The sequence below is a fragment of the Podarcis melisellensis genome, assembly GCF_964234715.1.
Source record: "Podarcis melisellensis genome assembly, chromosome: 12".
Classification (NCBI taxonomy): domain Eukaryota; kingdom Metazoa; phylum Chordata; class Lepidosauria; order Squamata; family Lacertidae; genus Podarcis; species Podarcis melisellensis.
Window position 1 is genome coordinate 34,237,951 of NC_138544.1, and position 19,731 is coordinate 34,257,681.

Below are 19,731 nucleotides of genomic sequence, written 5' to 3' on the forward strand. Positions count from 1 at the left end.
GCTGATGCGTAGGGAAGACGCTTCCCCTCCGACTCACGAGGAGACCACTGGGGCCGGTTTCCTGAGCAAGGACGACTCTCCAGGGTGCTCTCCATTTTGCACATTTTCATGTATGCATGTGGGGGCCCGGAACATAACCCCTGTGTAAATGGGGAACCGCCTGTAACAATAAAAATGTTGTAGCGCCTTAAAAACAGTCTTATTGTAGCTAGCCAGAAGACTGGCTTTTTTTTCAGCAGACCTAAAGTTTCAAAATAAATTTTGAACACAAGTCACACATTTAAAAGGATGAAATCATCTTTATTTCAGTACTTTGACAAAATACCCATAAAATTCAAAACTTCTACCTTTACAAAAATAGGTCTCTACGGGTGATATTGTTTCTCTGCAGTGCCAGTAGCAAATAGGATAAAATCATGAAAAGTCCTTCACTTATAGCCTCATCAGAAACTGTTGTGCACACCTGGGAGCTACACACTCGGCAATCTCAAGACATAAACATTTCAACCTCTCAAACCGCCTGATAAATACACTTTAAATAATTTAATTGTTTAAATTAGCATTCCACAAATATACATGAAATTTAATGATCGGTTTCAAATGTCCACAAAAAGTGCCTATATACATAAGTTCCAGTCTTGGTGAAGATGCCAGCAAGGTGAACTGCATACAATCATTGAGCTGTGTTCATGTTGGTCCCACAATATACACATACGAAAAGCACAGCAGCAGCAGCAGCAGAGTTGCAAAAGGCATTTCATTTGATATCACTACCAGCGGTGAAAAAGGTCACAAGGATTATCTTCTGATACCAGAATGCAGTTGAGTATATGAAGCAGGTGCTGTGGACCAAAATGAAACACATTAGTGGGTGTGGTGCGGCTTTGACAATTACGGAATTCCTGAAATTAACACAATGATTGATGTGAACAGCAGTTGTTTACAGAAATACAACTTGGAGTGCAATAATTTCAAAAGAACATCGTTTTCCAAGTAGCCTTATTGTACAAGGACAAGGAGCTAGGACGATATCTACTTTTACCTCCCCACCCCCATTTTATGTTGTTATTTCTATGTATATTATGCTATGGCCATACGGCTAATGCAATAAAATCTATTTGATTTGATTACCTGACTGTACACTGCCAAGCCGCCTCTGTAAAGCCTCCAGGCGGTTGATATAATCTGTCAAAGCCCTGTCAGGATCATAATTCTGCAGCTGAGAACATGCGAGGGAGACTGGGCTTAAATCGGTGTGGATGCCCTGGTACCTTAGAATGGAGAGAGAAGCCACAAAAGATGTCAGTTGCTGTAAAGTGCCTTCAGGTTGCAGAATGCGACAAATACTGCAAAATAAGCAAAACTCTGTTCATGATTACTGAATCATACGAAGATATGGTACAGAAGACATGTTACAGAAACTACGCCAAATAAGTGCAACAGGTATGTCAATATACAATCCTCAGGCATTTATGCTGATCCTTCTGTAAAAGCCGTAATAACTTCCCTGCTGGCTGTTAAGCACCAGGCACTCTGACGATGCTATGTAAAATAACAAGAGTACAAGAGGGCAGCTCCCTCCCCAAGGAGCTTCCAATCTAAATTGTGACACGGAGTATTAGGTTGATCAGATCAAAGGTCCAACTAGCCAGTCATCCTGTTTCCAACTGTAGCCAATTACAAGCCACCGGGAAGTCCATAAGCAGGACGCAAAAGTCAACGCTGCCTCCCCGCATCTGGTACTGAAAATGTGCACAGCCTTTTATGGTGTGTGTATATTCCATTTATGAATTTGTCTGTTCCCTTTTAAAAGCTATGGAAGTCACTGGCCCTTGTCACAGTATGTGGTAGGTAAATCCATTCATTGATTATGTGGCGCAAGGGAGCATGTGTTCAATTGCCCTGATGCTACTACCAATACATTTTGTTGGTTGAAACCCCCCACCCAGTTCTAGTGTTTGAGAAAGGGACATGCATTTTTAGCATTTTCTCTCCTTGTAAGCCAGTATTCATGCCTAAGGAATGGCTTCCTTGGTCAAGTCAGGGTCCAGCATTCCGTTTCCAGCAAAGTTCACAAAACATGGCATAAAGATGACAGCCTCTCTTAGCTTCCTTTGTCCCCAGTACCTCTGAAAATAGAAGCTACATGCTAATTTGCTTCAGCAGCCCATCACAGACATGCAAGTAAAGAACAAACACTGATATTTACCTATGCTGATAGCTTAGAGGAGATCTAAGTGATTCCAGCTCTGATCTAGATCTGTAAGATGAATGCCTATGTTCTCCAAAGAGCTCCAGACCACCAGGGAAGGAATCAGGTCGCAGGTCATTACCTACGTAAACAAACAAATTAACTTTCTGCTAAGGAGAAGCAGCACTTGTTTAAGTTTGCTTAAGCACTAAGCTCTGACTACAATGGAATCGAAGTATGTGGCACTTTGTGGAGATGACTGTCAGAGTATCGAGGGCTCTGATACCTCATCAGCTTCCCCATCCACTGTGTGAATGTGTGACTTGGCTCGGGTTTGTATTCTACAGCACAGAATTTTAAAAATGTGCTACTTTGCATCTATTTATTTATTCTCTCTCCAAAATATGGCCATGGCAACACTGGTGTGATCACTTTAAGATCACCTGAGAACCACCAACAAACAATTTCAAGAAAGCTATCCTTATATATGCATGACAGACATACACACACTCTTCTCTGAATGGGGGAAAATGTCCCTCAAAAACCAAACCACTGGCAAAAGTTTATCTCATTGCTAACCTTAAAAAATGAGACACTGGTCTCTAGGACTACCAGACCTTAAAAGGGAATCTGTCAAAAATTATTTACCTGTGTTCTGGCTAAAACCATCTCTGTTGATGCCTGTTAAACTATAACCAGTTACTCGGTGCCATCGACGAACTAGAAACTTCATTCTGCAATTTGAAAATGAACAAAGAAAGACTTGTCTAAACATTTCTGATGCAAACAACAGGATTAGAATTCTCCATAGATACATGAAACAGTCTTACATAGCCAATCTCTACATCAGCTAATGCAACTTGCTGGGCAGAGCAAACCAATGACAGTGGGAAAGAAGTGCCAAATCTGGAGGGCTGTCAATCTCATGCCACCCAGGGTCAAAGGGAGGGGAGCTGTGCTTTCACTTATCAGGAGAGCTGAGGATTCAAAGCCGCCTCTTGGCCTGTCTCCCTGATCAGCTTTGGAGAAGAGACAGCCACAAAGGTTCCTGCAGCCACAATGAAGAGGCCTCCAGGAATGGAGTTCCTTCTCTGCTTTCAGAGAAAGATCATAGGTCCCCCGGGATGAACTTCCAGGGACCACAGCACTGCACCCCAACACTGCTTTTATAATACATTTTTAAAATAATGTAGGCTTGTTTTTTGTGAATATAAACATAGATAAACTAAATAATAAGTTGTACAATTAGTGACATTCAGGAGAGGAAAATGAATCATGTTTTCTTAGGTACTGCGAGTAGAACACATGCCATAGAATCTCTTGATTTGTTTTCCGTCCATGATACGTAACTTTGCAGTGACACAGGGGCTCAAATTTAAATGGAGTGGACGCCTACTTACATAATTTTATTTCTTTACACATGCAGGTCATGTATTTAGTTCACTTTATACAAAACAAATGTCTTGTATCATACCTTGAAATTGCGATTAATACTCTAACTGCTGAGCGGAACCGAGTGAAACTCTTTGAACGGCGGGTGATCACCTCTAGGTCTGTGTAGGAAGGCTGCCCACCCATTCTGGCAAGGAGGGATAAGGTGGCGTCTTCACACTCCTGAAACCCGCCCAATAAGAGCAGCAAATATTTCTTCTGGTATATGAGAGCCTTCCGAAAGCTCTCTGCTCTCAGGTATCTGCCATAAATTCTCTAGAAAGGAAAGGAAATAAAATAATGTATTAAGAAATAACACTCTCTGTCATGTCTGATGTCCGAATGGAGGTCATTCTTATCCTAGGCCAGGAAAGGGGAATTTTGTTGGACTACAACTCTCACCAGCCCCAGCCAGCATGGCCAATGGTCAGAGATGATAGGAGTTGTGGTGCAGCAATCTCTGGAGGGCCACAGCTTCCCCAGCCCTGTCCACTACCCATGCAGCTCCTGAAGTTAGTATTGCAGTTTGAGGAGCTGCAACTTCAACCTTAACTGGCAAAGCGAAAAGGCTCCACTTGCATGCAGGATCTTCTTCCTCTGAACTTCAACCAAGTGCAGAATGTTGGCCTTTTCCTTTCATTTATTCGAAGGAAAAATCGGAAGAAAAACAAAAGAAAGGAAAGGTGTTAAGCAGACTAGGATGTGACAGGCCAGGGCACAAATCTCCACTCAGCCTTGAACTGAGTTTGGGCCAGTCACAGTCTGTCAGCCTAAGCTACCACACAGAGTTGTTACAAGGCTAAAATGGCGAGTGGGAGAATGATGAAGGCCACCTTGAGCTTCTTAGAGAAAAGGTGGGATACAAATGCAATAATAAGCATTTTGCCTCAGATTAATGCAAGAAGAAAAAAATCAAATAATATTCTTAACAATAGAACAAAATGTCCAAACAACAGGCCATGAAAGGCCTCTTACCTTTAAAGCAGCATTTTCTGAATCTGACCCCAGTTCTCTCAGGAAAGCCTCATTCCTTAATTCTGCCCTCAGTTTGGCCAGCTCTGCTTCGGCCTGCTTCAGGGACTGTTGCAGAATCAATTTCTCTTTGTTCCAGAGCTCTCTTTCAGAAGAAAGGAGAGTATCGACGCTGCCTCCATTGTTCAGCGACAGCCTGAAAGTCTTGTGAAATTTCAGAAGAAATGCAGAATTAAGTCCACTGGTACCAACAAGGCAAACACCAATTTCAGGGGAGGAATCTTCCTCAGGTCTAGGAGGGGAGTAAAAGTTTAAATCTCCCCTCCAGCAAAAGACAGTAGCTCGGTGGTACAGCATCTTGCTTTGTATGCAAAAAAAGTCTGAAGCTCAATCCCCCAGCATCTCTAAGTAGGGCAGGGAAAGAACCCTGCCTGAAATCCTGAAGGTATTGCCAGTAAGTATAGACAAAACTCATGAGCTATACAGACCAACTGTCTCGACTCAGTATAGGGCAAGCTACCTAAAACTGCTAGGATCCTAATCATTGTTTAGTAAAGGTAAAGGGACCCCTGGCCATTAGGTTCAGTCGTGGCCGACTCTGGAGATGCGGCGCTCATCTCGCTTTATTGGCCGAGGGAGCCGGCGTACAGCTTCCGGGTCATGTGGCCAGCATGACTAAGACGCTTCTGGCGAACCAGAGCAGTGCACAGAAGCGCCGTTTACCTTCCTTACCTATTTATCTACTTGCACTCTGACGTGCTTTCGAACTGCTAGGTTGGCAGGAGCAGGGACCGAGCAACGGGAGCTCACCCTGTCACAGGGATTCGAACCGCCAACCTTCTGATCAGCAAGTCCTAGGCTCTGTGGTTTAACCCACAGCGCCACCCGCGTCCCAGGATTGTTTACCAGCCAGCTAATGAGTGCAGAGAGAACGCAAGAGGGCTTCTCAGCTGGTCGCTGTCATTTGGTGCCCATGGAAACACAGCCAAGCAAGAGGCGGGTGGGGGAGAGAAAGCAGCCATTGTAAATGTTGATCTGGTTCATTTCCTTGGACCTTGTTGCCCAAGACAAGGCAGAAGGGCTTCAAATCCTATAGGGGACTCTTAATGATACGGTCTGAGAAAGATAGGAGTATGGCCAGCTGCCAGACAGCAGAATATAGGAGACACAGGAGAAGTGGGAGAAGGTAAGGGCAGGGATGGTGAAGTTATTCAGTCCCAGCCATTGAGGGAACAAAGCTGGGTGCTATGCCCAGAGGTCAGGTAGCAACGGAAGGGAGTGACCTAGAGGAAGAGCTAACAGGCATCCCTGTGATGAGATGGGTCTTGATTCCAGTAGGGCAGGGTTTCCCATACTTGGGTCTCCATCTGTTGTTGGACTACAACTCCCATCATCCCTAGCTAGCAGGTCAGGGATGATGGGAACTGTTGTCCAAAAACAGCTGGAGACCCAAATTTGGGAAAACATGCGTTTAAGAATGTGCAAGTTAACAGCAATGCACTCAGCTTAAGAGATGTATGACTCAGTCCATCTGCACAAGTACTTAAGGTGAACTGAAGGACTATTTATATTCAAATTAGGTAGAAACATACCGAGTCTCCACACGGCCCTCTCTGCTGGTATCGTCTAAGCTCCTCCTCCAGTTTCATGACTGCATTTCTCAAATTGTTCTTCTCCTCGCTCAGTCTGCTGACAAACCCAGTCAATTCAGCATTCTGTTTTAGTAATCTTTCAGTCAATGAAGCAGAGGATGGCAAGTCTGAACTTATCTAGATAGAAAAACAAGTAGTTTTCAAGTAGATCAGTTTGGCTCCCAAGAATTTTTTTTAAAATGCTACAAGATCAGGAAGAGTACCCACAATTGTTCTTTAAATCAACTTTGGAAAAATTTTCATGAAACAATGTAACAAAATAAAACAGATAAATATACCTATTTTATTATACTGCTAAATTTTGATCTCTTGGGAGCCACCTTGAGCTCCCCATATTTAGTCAGAAAGGCAGGAAGAAATATTTTAAGTAAATTAATAATAATTTTAAATGGATAGAGTCCCATACTAGGGTAAACTGAGTTCCATCAGAATTCAATAGGACCTATGTCCACAGAACGATGTGTACAGAATTCACAGAAAATGTAGCATGTTTTGAATACACACATGTTAATTTATCAGGCATACATACTTATGACATTTTGTATCAGAAACGTCTTGAATAAGTGCTAATTTCTCTCACCTCTGCTTCCAGGTTGGGCAAGCCAGACAGCATTTGTAACTGCAAGATAACTTCTTCAATGTTATTTTGTATTCCAACAAAGCCTTCATCATCTGCTTTTTCAAATGGTAATCTGGAATAAATAAAAACAACTGTTAATTTAGGTAGAGTAACAGTATGCATATAGGTATAAATGTAGCATAATGCAAGAACTGGTACCTAGTTTTCATTTATGAAGTCTAGCTTTCAGAATTCTTTAACATAAAATTAATACAAAGTAATTGCAAATCTAAACTGTGGCTAAACGCTATGGCATCTTCATTGTCCTGAAGATTTAAACTTTTATTCAAGAATTTATGTCATTTTCTCCTGGAAAGCTGTTCTTTAACTTATACCAGGGGTGTCCAAACTTTTTTCAAAGAGGGCCAGATTTGATGAAGTGAACAAGTGTGAGGGCCAACCAAAGTTATTGAGCTTTTTTTAGGGTTTTACCCCAGGAGATTGCCACAGGGACCGAATTAAACTAAGCGGTGGGCTGGATTAGGTCTTTAGCCTTATATTAAAAGGATAAAGGACCCCTGGACAGTTAAGTCCAGTCAATGGCGACAATGAGGTTGCGGCACTCATCTTGCTTTCAGGCCAAGGGAGCCGGTGTTTGTCCACAGACAGCTTTCTGGGTCATGTGGCCAGCATGACTAAACCATTTCTGGCACAAGGGAACATCGTGACAGAAACCAGAGTGCATGGAAACAGTTTACCTTCCTGCCACAGCAGTACCTATTTATCTACTTGCACTAGCGTGCTTTCGAACTGCGAGATTGGCAGGAGCTGGGACAGAGCAACAGGAGCTCACTCCACTGTGGGGAATCGAACCACCAACCTGCCAATCAGCAAGCCCAAGAGGCTCAGTGGTTTAGACCACAGCGCCACCTGTGTCCCATTCCTGGTTTTGATCCCCATCATCTCCAGTTAAAACATATGGGGCAGCAACACAGGATATGATTTCTGCATGAAATCCAGAGAGTCATTGCCTGCCATGGTAAACCACCCTGGGCTATAAGGACCCATAATGGTCTGCTTCTGCACAAACCGCTTCAGCTCAGGCAGTTTATTTGGGACATCATGAAAGGGAAGAAAACTGTTACTTTTTAAGTTATTACTCCTGGAATTTAGTGGCACAAGTCCATTTGACCTCCAAAAATGTTCAAAAACCAAGGCATGGCTTCTGATTGGTTGCAGGAGCTTCCTGCACTCAACTGGAAGTTGCGGGAGCCACATTGGATATTAGGGTTCCAAAGAATGTTCGCAAACCGGAACACTCACTTCCAGGTTTGTGGCGTTTGGGAGCCAAAACGTTTGACTCGCAAGGTGTTTGTGAACCAAAGTATGACTGTATTCAGCTAAGTTGTACTCAAAGGAGATCTATTGAAACTAATGGACCCAACTTAGTCATGTTTATTTATTTCAGTGGGACTCCTGTGAATAAAACGTACGACTCTGTGCATCTTGGGATGGGCTGCTCCACCTCAGTCAACAAAATATTTTACCTCCTCGTATTTAAGCAGGTGATTCATACATTTTGGCATTGGTAGGTAGCCAAAGTTTACATTCAGAATGACCTAACCCCAAAAAGATAGTGCTTTTCTGATGTCAATCAGAAAAGCATGTTATCTCCTTCTGAACCAAGGGGAGGATCTTTGTCCCAAGGTGAACACAGTCAATTAAAGTCCACATCCCCCCAAATGTGGCATGCTGCTAATATAAAAGAGCCGACCACCTTAACAATAAAAGGGTAAGCTGAGTCATTGGTTTCTGAACATCCAGTTATTGTAGCAAGAAATCACTCTAACCTTTGGGCAGCTTTGTTAGCCAGATGTTTCAATGTGGAAGACACAATTATAAGCTTCTGTCCAATCATCTGCAGATCTTGAGATTCCTTGGTAGCATCTCCCATGCCAACTAGGGCAGAATAGGACAATTCTTTTGTTTCAACTCCTCCAATTTTCTGCTGGAAAACCCACTTTCTGGTTCGCTCATTAGATGTATCCCTAGTAGTCTGTACATGCAAAGGGGGGGGGGGGAGATTGAATTTCCATATCTAGTACAAAATCCTATTATTGAATTAAATGAAAGGATTGACTATTTTAGACATGTAACATTAAAAGATACCAAGTTGCATAATTACAAAGAATAAATGGTGATTTCATTTAAATAAAGGCTGCATTAAAAAAACACAACCCAACTATTAGTAGCTTCAAGCTGCATACTTCATGACGCAAGGCTATTTAGAAAATAATTTTCAAATAGGTATACAACATGTACAAGGACATTAGCTACATAACAATATATGAAATATCCTTGACCACTGTATAACTGGCTTAGATGAAGTTAAGCACCTCACAAACTTTTAGGTGCTGATCCTACTTATTTTTGAGCTATTGTTATCTGTAACTGTTGCTGGTTTTTATTGGTCTTTTCTTTCCCCTTTTTTAGTAGATTTAAACTTCTTGTAAGCTGTCCTGAGCACAATGGAAGGGCAGAGCATGAATTATCTTAATGAAATTTATTAGCATTCGCAATAGCAATTTTTGACAAATGCTAGGAGAGCTTAATGAAATACCTAAAATTTTGCTTTCAATTGTCCTTCATTCCCCCAATTAAAAGCAATTTTGATTCATGCAGTTAAGACTCAATGATCTAAAATTACAAATTTCATCGGGCAATTAAAATCACTTGCAATTTTGAACTTTATGTTCTAAAAGCTACCATACCTCATTTAGATTCTGACATACTGCTTTTTCCACTTTTACTCCGGGCTCCTCTCTCTGTTCTCTTTGCTGCAATTCTTGGATTGTTTCTTGCAATTTCTTTTCCTCACATTGCAGCTGATGAACCTGTTGTCTCTTCTCCCCAAGCTGCCACTGAAGATCTTCTACCTTGGATTCCAATTCGTGTACTTTTTTCTGTGCCAGGATGTTAGCATCTTGCTCAGTCTGTAGAGCTTGTCTTTGCACCTGCCTCTCCTTTTCCATCTGTTGTTTCAATTGCACAACTTCCAATTTATATTTCTCAGTTTCGCTAACCAGGGCAACTATACAGTCATGCTTTTCGTCCAGTTGTTTTTGCAGATCCTGCAGTAATTCTTCAGCTGGTGTAAGAGTTCCATCCTGACTTTTCTGGTCAGCTGCCTGAAGCTGGGCACACAACTCTTTCTCCCTTTCTAGTGCACTGTTTATCTCAAGAACCCTGAATCTCTCAGATTCCAGGAGTACCTGAAGCTCAGAGTTACAGCTGCGCTCCTGGGACAACTGGGCTGCATTCAACGTTTCTTGGGACTGGGTCTTCTTTTGCAAATCAGTTGACAGCTCTCTCTCCAGCTCCAAAAGATTACTCAGTTCTGCAACTTTTTGTTTCTCATTTTCAAGGGAATATTTCAAATCCTTCCAAAAGGAAAAAAAGAAAATGATACACAACTGTCTGAATGAATCTGAAAATACAACATGAATGTTGACACTACTGGGGCTGAAGATCTTACTAGATGTGATTCTAATTCAGGGCTTAACCTAATGCTGGAGTCTCTTCATTAAATATGTTTTTTTCCCCTTGACTCCAATAAAAAGGATTAAGGTACATATTACAGATGCAGACCTGCAAATATCTCTGCTTAAAAGCCTTGTTAAAAGAAGAAAGTCCTCTGCTGTCTTTTGGGTGCCTACTGAGAATGTGCTGAAATGTAAATTTATTTCTGACAACTTGAAGGGATTCAGACTCCCACCTACTGGCATATCAAAAAACCTCAGGCATCATTTGGCAGCCGAGTAGATTTAAACTTGGTACAAAGGAAGAGGAGGAGGAATAGTTCACATACTTATTAGAAGTATACGGTCCATCATGGGAGAGACTAGCATGCTGGAACACATTCCTTGTATGCACAAGGTCACAGGCTTACTTCCAGGCATCACCAGTTAAATGGCTCAGATATAGTAATGTAAAAGACCTCTGCCTGACACTCTAAACAGCTACTGCTAGTTAGAGTGGACAATACTGAATTAGATGGACAAATAAAAAGTCCGACTTTGCGTAAGACTGCTTCTCGTGTCCCTAAAAGGATGAACATATGGCTTCAGGTACTGAAACACACACTGTCACACACTGTCAGTCAGCGCACTGCTTCTACTTCTACACCTTGCTTGCTGCATCATTATTTAGTTAGATAAAATCTATAGCTCTGTATAACTACATTCCACATGCTCAGAATGTTTTAAGGGTCAAGAACTGTTACCTCAAGCTCTTCTTTTCCTCTTTCTTCACTGCGTTCTATTTTAGCCCTTTCTTTTTCCAACGCCCATTGAAGCTCTCTTGATTTCTTCTGTTCACTTGCCATGGTGTCTTTGAGCAAATCTAATTCAGCTGCTTTCCCCTTAAGTTCATTTCTGACAAAAGTCAAGACAAGGTTGCCTTTATAAACCTTTTTCAAGAAAGTAACTAGGACAGGATAAATTATTCACATGTGTGTGGACACTTGAGTGTGAAACTACATGTTAAAAGGGAAACATTAGGTTCTCAACTTCATATTTGCCTCCTAATAGTAATGGGGGTGGGGGTGGACATTTGTTTAGGAAGTACTGAATCCTTCCTTGCCCACTAATTCGACATCATCCCAACCCTCCATGTTTGTGGAGTTAACATGTTGTTCCTTGTAGAATATTTTTTCTTAAGCGTCAGCAAAATGAGGCAAGTCAATCTAAGGGATTATCCACCCTTACCTTTTGCCCCTCTTTCAATGTTTTTTTTTTTTTTGCCCCAGATGTTTCCCCATGTAAACCCAATCTTAAGTGATCAATCAGAGCAAGCATTAATTCGGGTATCCATGGATTGCTATTTTCTCTGATTGACTTTTAAAGAGTAGGTTTTCTCAGGCAAAGCTCTGGAGCAAAAAGAAAATAAGAAAAGGATGCTAAAACATGGAGCTTTAAAGCACAGACTGTGCCTGGAAAGAGTAGAAAGCTCAGTGTGAATAAGCCCTGAATTAAGTAATTAAACAGCTGATAATAACCAACCCCATACCACATTAGCTATTATAGCTATTACAGTTTGAGGCCATTGTTTTTTTTCTATAATTAAAAACCAGAGAAGTCAAACTGACTTTGTATGAAAAATTATGGATATATAATTTATACCGACATTAAACTTCAGATTTACTATAGAACCCTACCAATGAGAACCTCACCTGATGGCTTCCAGATCTCTTAAGTGCTTATGCTGGGCTTTCAGTGTTGTTTCCAGTTCCAGTTTAGTCTGTCCAAGTTCATTCTTCAGTTCTGCAACCATCACCCTCTCAGAATTCAGCTGCTCCTGAACCTCAGCTGCTTTGTCCTTTATATTACTGAGCTCCATTTGCACCTCCATGTTGTACCCCAACAATTCTAGAGAATATGCAGTCAAACAATAAGTAACTGACTGTACACACTCATCCTTTATGATCGAAAAAAACACCTTGAGCAAATGGCTGTAGCAAGTCCAATATATCATTTATAAAACACGTTTGATTTCAGCAAATGGTAGCAAAGAAACAGGTACAAACACATATATGTCACGAAAGACAGCACTAGCCTGAAGGAAAAGGGAGAGACGGTTCTTCCATGGCTTTGGGATGTTGCCAAGAGGGATTTGGCTCCCCTTATTGCTCAAAGGCAGGAAATAATGTAACTTCACAAGAAGTTGTAGACTCGCCCTCCCTTGAAGCCAGTTCCTTTCATGCCTTCACTCAGAACAGACCCTTGACATACCTCTCTCATCTTCAGTCTTCTCCTTCCTCAAGCTTTTTGGCATACTGTATTGTGACTGTTTACCTATCAGTATGTTAGATTTCTTTAGTTAGTGTGACTGTCTCTGTGCTTGCCTCAGAATTGCTCTTAGTCACAAACAAATATCAGATTTATTTTGCCCTATTAAGTAAGCCACCCTCCCCTCTGTCTGTTGTCTATTCTCTGCTTTTCCTTGTGCCTCTTTATTTAGGCAAGCAGCCTTCAAAGATGGGAAAGGCTTTGGGGAAAAGCACCACTTCACCCACCTCCAAGGCATGTGTGCTTCAGAGTCTGTGATCCAGATTATTGAGTGTTGCAAAGGTCAAGACGTAGAATGAGGGAGAAGGTGCCTAATGAGGTAGACCCAATGGCACTTGAAATACAGAGCTCCAACTACTATCTTGCAGGTGCAGTTCAGAGCGGTGGCAACTGTGTGCATGGCCCAAACTTGTCCCACATTAGACGTGATGACAGCAGGTGGTGACTCTGGTTGAATAGAGTTGGAAGAAGCAATACGGCTCCTGGCCAGTGGAGGGAATGGCAGCAGACAAGCAAGATACAGAAGGGAGGGAGCTAAAACTGCAAGACTTCTTCCCACTCTTTTCAGGCAGACAAGCAAACGGAGGAGAAATTCTCAAAGCCTTAACTCATGAAGTTGTTTTATAGTCTGCTTCTTCTGAAGAGACTTCTTGGTTTGGGGAGTTCCCACCCAGTTATCTAACGTGGAATTTCCCCCAATAAGTCACCCCCATTCTACCTTAGTAAATATATACACAAGCAAATAAAAGCTGCTTTCTTGTCTCATATATTAGCAGAGTTAGCTAGAAACTACCAGGGTGCCAATTAAACCATGCCATCAGCCAGGAAGTGTAATTATAGATAGTCCTTTTGTCATTGCCATCCATACCAGTCCTTTCAAAATAACCAGTTCAAGAGAAGAGGCGATTTTTGGTTTAGCCATGCCTCCTGAAGTAGGCAAAGAGACTGTGGAAATCTCTTTCAAAGTTCATTGCTGCCTCCCAGTTCAGAGGAGAAAATTAACAGCACTTCGGATGCCATACATCCACCAATCAGTGGGAAACTGGCATGTCCAACAAGGAGACTTGTAATTGTCTTTTTATCCATTTGTCTATGTCTGGTTTTCCTATCTCCCATTTTTTTTCTCTAGGGTCCTCCTTAGCTTGGCCAGAAAAAGAACTAAGGTTTCAAGGGAGGGAGAGTCAACTTCCTTGGAAGGTTTTGCTTGCATTCAACTGTAGGGGGAACCAAACCACTTGACATCCTAACACCCAAGTAGAAACACCTTTCAGATAAGAACAACGGCTCCATCTATTAGCAGATGTTTATGAATATATAAGGGACGTGGGTGGAGCTGTGGGTTAAACCACTCAGCCTAGGGCTTGCCGATCAGAAGGTCAGCGGTTCAAATCCCCGTGATGGGGTGAGCTCCCGTTGCTCGGTCCCTGCTCCTGCCAACCTAGCAGTTCGAAAGCACGTCAAAGTGCAAGTAGATAAATAGGTACTGCTCTGGCGGGATGATAAATGGTGGCCACATGACCCAGAAGCTGTACGCCGGCTCCCTTGGCCACTAAAGCGAGATGAGCGCTGCAACCCCAGAGTCATTCACGACTGGACCTAACGGTCAGGGGTCCCTTTACCTTCATGAATATATAAGCATACATAGCAGCACAGAGTCATATAAATTACCGTGACATTTTGGCTCCATTTCTAGTTCTCCCCTTAGATCAGTTCTTCTGTTGTTCAGCTGAGCACGCAATAAATTGATTTCCATTAACAGACTTCTTCTATCCGCATTCTGAATGCAGTCCACAGCAGTTCTCTGAAATATGTGCTGTTATCAATTAGAAACAAAAGAAAGAACAATAACACCAAATGAGTGAGCAATAACCCAGATTATTATCTAAAATGTGTCTTCAGTAATCACAATTTAGCAAGTTATTGTCATCTCAAGCATTTTATACAGAACATTGTGTTTGCCACTGAAGAGCACATAAAGCAAAACATGCAGGATTTCATCAAGGGAGCAGTAATAACTATTAATGTTTATAGTTTTATCATTTCTGTGTGGTGATCTTCAGTAACAAGTCTTCTACTTTTCTTAAACTGTATTTCTATAAAATAAAAGCATTGTGGTATCACAATAGCATGACACTACATCTTTATAGAATGCTTTTCAATTTACATTTTTAAGTGAAGGAAATATTCCTGTTGCAGTGCAATTATATATATATATATCTACTCAGAAGTAAGTTTCAATGGAGCTTAGGGGGTACAAAGGTATAGGTTTGCAGGCAAAGATGGAAAAAGTTTATAAACTACAGTTTTGGAGAAAGTTCAAAGTTGACTCTCTGGGAACAACCTTAGCAACATGGAAGGCAGATGAAGCAGTATATAAATTGTTTCACCAATATGCTTTTGGACACTGGATTGACAGGCAAGACTGTGGAGCAACAGGCAAGACAATTGCTAGGATTTAAAACCACAATGTGAAGAGCTTCTGTAGTTTAATACAGTAATTTAAAAGTTTGTAGAAAGAGAATCACAATTTTTGCCATACATGAGTAAGTCTTACCTGTTCTTGAAGTCTCTTTTCCAACTGATCCACAATCTCCATTACATCTCTAATGCCCATTTCAGCCAACTCCATTTGAAACGCTGCTAGAAGAACGTCCTTTTCTTTTTGAAACACTTGTTGAACAGCATACAGAAGTTCAGCTCGCCAATCTGAGACACCTTCAGAAGATTCAGATCCTGCATAAAACTACAAAGGCATGAATGCAATTAAGTAGTCATATCATCACGTCAAACTCTTTTGTTGTTAACTTTCACTGATCTGACTTTTAACTTATGCATACTATTTAAATATATTTAAATACTACTGGGAATGCAATACCTGTGCTTTTTTGAGGGATACTGAAGAATGCTGTTTTTCTAAGAGGAAATAGCTTACCATTTATTCAGCGCAAATTGCCTGAATGCAACTCATTGTTGCCTTCCTGGAGAGTTAATTTCAACATATTTTGTTGCTACTCATTTGTACCAGGCACAAGATTTTCAATCTCCATTTCATCACAATAAGAATGTGGTCATCAGTAATACTCAAAGAAGCTGCATATGTGTTTTGAGGTGGCCCAAATTGCTGGAACAGATTCTGGGCTAGCTGTGGTGGTAACTGGAGTAAAGCTTGTGGTACATGTTGTAGAAGAACATTTGGAATCTGGAGACAACTCCACTTCAGTGTGTTATCTTGGAAATCGATCTGCCGTGACACCTGATTACTTTATGATCGTCAATCAGCAGTTTATAACGGGTCCGGCACACTTCTTCAAAGCTGCGCCACTGTTGCTCCCTTCAGGTCACGGCTTAGCAGAGTAGAACACACAGCGGTGTAAAGCAGACTTACTTCCTTCTTCTGGCAAGCACACACAGACAGGTTCGTCTATTTACAGCTCTTTATTAAAACATTTCAGCTACAAAGACCGGGGCTTCTTTCAGCCATATCCAAAGGCACGTCTTTCTCTCTCACAGATACACAGAGAGAAGTGAAAGTACAGGAAAAAACTCCTCCTCCTTAGCTTCTAAAAGCTTCTGTCTCCTCCCAGCTTACGTCTGACGTCGGAATGTGACGCACACTCAGAACCCTTAACCATTTAAGTTCTGAACACTCACACCCCCCCTTGCGTTGGATTCCGACTGCACCTGTGGAACATCCTCAGCAAAACTCTGTGAGATCAATGCCTTCCCCAATGCCTTGCGCCCTCTCTTGGCGTCCCTGTTAGGCAACTGTGGAACCACCTCACAACTCTCAGAATCGCACTGTGCGAAACTTACCCACGCACCTGTGGCCTGGTACCTCTCTGGTGGAATACCCTTTGTTGTGCGACTGGACCTCCTAGGCACAAACTCAGGTGTTCCCTCTGACTCACTTTGATCAGCAGGTGTGTCCTCTGCATCATGGGATTCTCCTTCTGACTTAAAGCGTCTTCGAATCCTTTCCATCACACTCACAGGAGAACTAGGCTCACTTTTGGGCACTCTCTTAACAACTTGTGGAGATGCCACATTCTGCTCTTGACCCTGGTCAGTGACCTGGTCGTCATCAGCAGCCTCAGCCTCTCTTTCCGCCTCATCAGAACTGTCTTCTGGATCAGAGAGACATTCTGAGAGAACATCACGCCTGACAGGAGACTTTGACTTTACATCCTCCTCACAGAACTCAGCGTGTTTACTGATCAGCACCTTACTCTGATCACCTGAAGGGTTGTTAACTTTCACTGATCTGACTTTTAACTTATGCATACTATTTAAATATATTTAAATACTACTGGGAATGCAATACCTGTGCTTTTTTGAGGGATACTGAAGAATGCTGTTTTTCTAAGAGGAAATAGCTTACCATTTATTCAGCGCAAATTGCCTGAATGCAACTCATTGTTGCCTTCCTGGAGAGTTAATTTCAACATATTTTGTTGCTACTCATTTGTACCAGGCACAAGATTTTCAATCTCCATTTCATCACAATAAGAATGTGGTCATCAGTAATACTCAAAGAAGCTGCATATGTGTTTTGAGGTGGCCCAAATTGCTGGAACAGATTCTGGGCTAGCTGTGGTGGTAACTGGAGTAAAGCTTGTGGTACATGTTGTAGAAGAACATTTGGAATCTGGAGACAACTCCACTTCAGTGTGTTAAGTGTGACAACTGGGGCCTGATGCCTCCAATAATATGTGTGAGTGCTAGGTCCAGTTTTTGTAAACAACTGAGAAGCTGAATAAACTCTCAATATAGTTGTTGTTGGGGTTAGTTTTGCTTAGAGGGCCAGGGAAGGTGAGCCATATTGCAACCTCCCGTTCATTTTAGGAGTACTATTGTGCTGGATTCTGCATTAAACCTTGTCATTCTTGAGCCTTTTGCCCTTTGCTTAAATAAAATAATAATTAAATCCAACTAAAAATGTAACAAAGAATATGACCACATTCTCAGTTTGATTGCTTTTGTATATGACTGGCCAGTCTTTACTTTTTGTTATTTAGGTATTGACCCTTCTGCCTTCAAAGTCTTCAAAGGTTACTGTTCAAAGCAGAAAAATCAGAGGTCATGCTGAGTGTGTACAAGTTCTCTGGAGCTTGCATGACTTGGGCTGTAATTCTATATACACCTTCTTAGGAATAAGTCCCACTGAACACAACGAGAGTCACTACTAAGTTGACCTGTATAGGATTGATTTACATATGGCAAGAATTAGATCAGTTTCTTATGTCTGCTTGGAATGGCCAAACTTAAAAATCACTTGCATGCGATTTAGCAGGGATCTTAAATTTACTTGCAGTCAATTTTTCACCCTTCATAGCCCTCTTCTATCAAAGAATGCACAACAAATATTTCACATTAACCTACGTAAAGAAAAAGGCATCTAGTACGAACCATGAAGACTAAGCAGTTTTGCGGTTATAATTACCTCAGTGTCCCTGTGAATCTGCATTTTTGCAATTACATCCTTCAAAGATGAAACAGTGCCCAAGAAAGCCTTACGTTCTTCTAGCCAAAATTCTGGGCCTTGTTTAAGAGAATGTATGTTACTTTCCTTATAAGGAGATTCTGAGAGAGAGATAATCTGTTCACCTTCCCGATGAATAGCTCTTAGCAATCCCTGTTAAAAAAAGAAGCCAAAAGCTGTTATAAAATCATGCTGTTTGTTGTTTACCATTCTGAGCACATCATATCAAATCAGCCATGCAAAGATAAAGGGGCAGTCCAAAGGCAATGGGGAGCCACTGCCCCCCTAAGTGCTCAAACTTGCACGGGCCTTGGGCTTGAACACTCTCTCCCTACCTTCATGGCTGTAAAGACGAGACTGTAATTTTCTCCTCATAATGCTCAAATTGGCCCAGAGCAATGACTATAACAAAGAGGAAATGTTGGCTCCTCAAACAGTATGTATGTTTTTCTGTTTCTACATCTCCCCTCTAATCTCTGTAATAGTTGTTGCAATGGATTCCAGATTATACTGGTGTAAAATCCCCTTGTTTACCTTTATTCCCTTTGGAAGAATATCTGTTGATTCTTCACCTTCATCTCCTATTCCTTCTGATACAGCATCTGATCCTTGGCTTGGTACAAGATATGCTCCTTGGCTCCAGTCTGAACTAGAGTCTAAAACAGGCAAATCATTGGGACAAATCAACATGGCTTCTGGAAAGGGAAATACTGCCAAATGCAGCAAGAGACAGGAGACATTCTCAACCATATTTGGAGATAGTGGGAATTGAATCTGCATGCAGGGAAAAAACATTGTTCTCTTACCACTGGAGCATCCATCTCTAGCATTAGAAGATGAGGGTTGTGCTATGCCAGGGATCCCCTAAAATTCAAAAAAATAAATAAATCTAAAGATAAAGATTGAGTTCACTGTAATAAACGGATGAACTGCTTTTTAAAGAAAACAATAACAAAAGCAACCAGCACAACTACTAGTTGTTGTTGTTGTTTTAAATACAACCACACTCCATTATCATTTACAAGGTCAGCACAAAAGCAACCAACCTTCCCAGCTTAAATTCAGCTTGCTTTCAACAATTTATAACATCTCTGCAATTTATACCAGCCACTGAAATTTAGAGGAAAAAGTATTTGAGGCCCACTTTAAAATGTTGATTCCATTAAATCCCTGACCAGCACTTCTATGGGAATCCAATTCATGTCCACATAAGCTATCCACAACCTTTCTATAAAAAGATATTGGAGAACTAATAAGCATTCCCCCAACAAGGGCAGATTTGTTCCCCAGGAGCCTCCAGATGCCGAGTCCTACCATAAACCCTTTCAAAGCCCTCCCAGACCCCTTTCCTTATACCCTCCCTCTCCTCTTATCCCTATTAATCCCTAGGGAACCCTCAATAAAGCAGCTATTTCCTATGAAGAGTGCTAGTTTCAAAAGCACATGTGCTCACTTCTCATAGCCAAGAGTGCCACAAAAAGAACATCACCATCTGACCATCTATGGAAGCCCGCAAGAAAAAGGTTGGACATTCTTCCCACATTATCACTGGATTCCCCTGGACTGATGAGAAACTATGGAAATTTATCTGATAGTGACAG

At 41.6% G+C, this 19,731-nt stretch overlaps 1 protein-coding gene across 13 annotated transcripts in view; it reads right to left on the reverse strand.

The window, feature by feature from the left end:
* Positions 1-279: 279 nt before the first annotated feature.
* AKAP9 (A-kinase anchoring protein 9) overlaps positions 280-19,731 on the reverse strand; it is a 111,796-nt gene continuing 92,344 nt past the window's right edge. For all 13 annotated transcript variants that reach the window (XM_081931336.1, XM_081931335.1, XM_081931342.1 and 10 more), the window contains 17 exons: positions 18,937-18,994; positions 18,665-18,786; positions 18,092-18,283; positions 15,206-15,394; positions 14,320-14,464; positions 12,036-12,231; positions 11,088-11,238; positions 9,577-10,245; positions 8,656-8,861; positions 6,827-6,938; positions 6,187-6,363; positions 4,598-4,798; positions 3,666-3,898; positions 2,840-2,925; positions 2,210-2,333; positions 1,132-1,271; positions 280-842 (listed from right to left, as the gene is read on the reverse strand). In XM_081931336.1, coding sequence (XP_081787462.1) covers positions 799-842; positions 1,132-1,271; positions 2,210-2,333; positions 2,840-2,925; positions 3,666-3,898; positions 4,598-4,798; positions 6,187-6,363; positions 6,827-6,938; positions 8,656-8,861; positions 9,577-10,245; positions 11,088-11,238; positions 12,036-12,231; positions 14,320-14,464; positions 15,206-15,394; positions 18,092-18,283; positions 18,665-18,786; positions 18,937-18,994 — 3,045 coding nt within the window. In that variant the 3' untranslated portion in view covers positions 280-798. The remainder of the gene's footprint in view (positions 843-1,131; positions 1,272-2,209; positions 2,334-2,839; positions 2,926-3,665; positions 3,899-4,597; positions 4,799-6,186; positions 6,364-6,826; positions 6,939-8,655; positions 8,862-9,576; positions 10,246-11,087; positions 11,239-12,035; positions 12,232-14,319; positions 14,465-15,205; positions 15,395-18,091; positions 18,284-18,664; positions 18,787-18,936; positions 18,995-19,731) is intronic.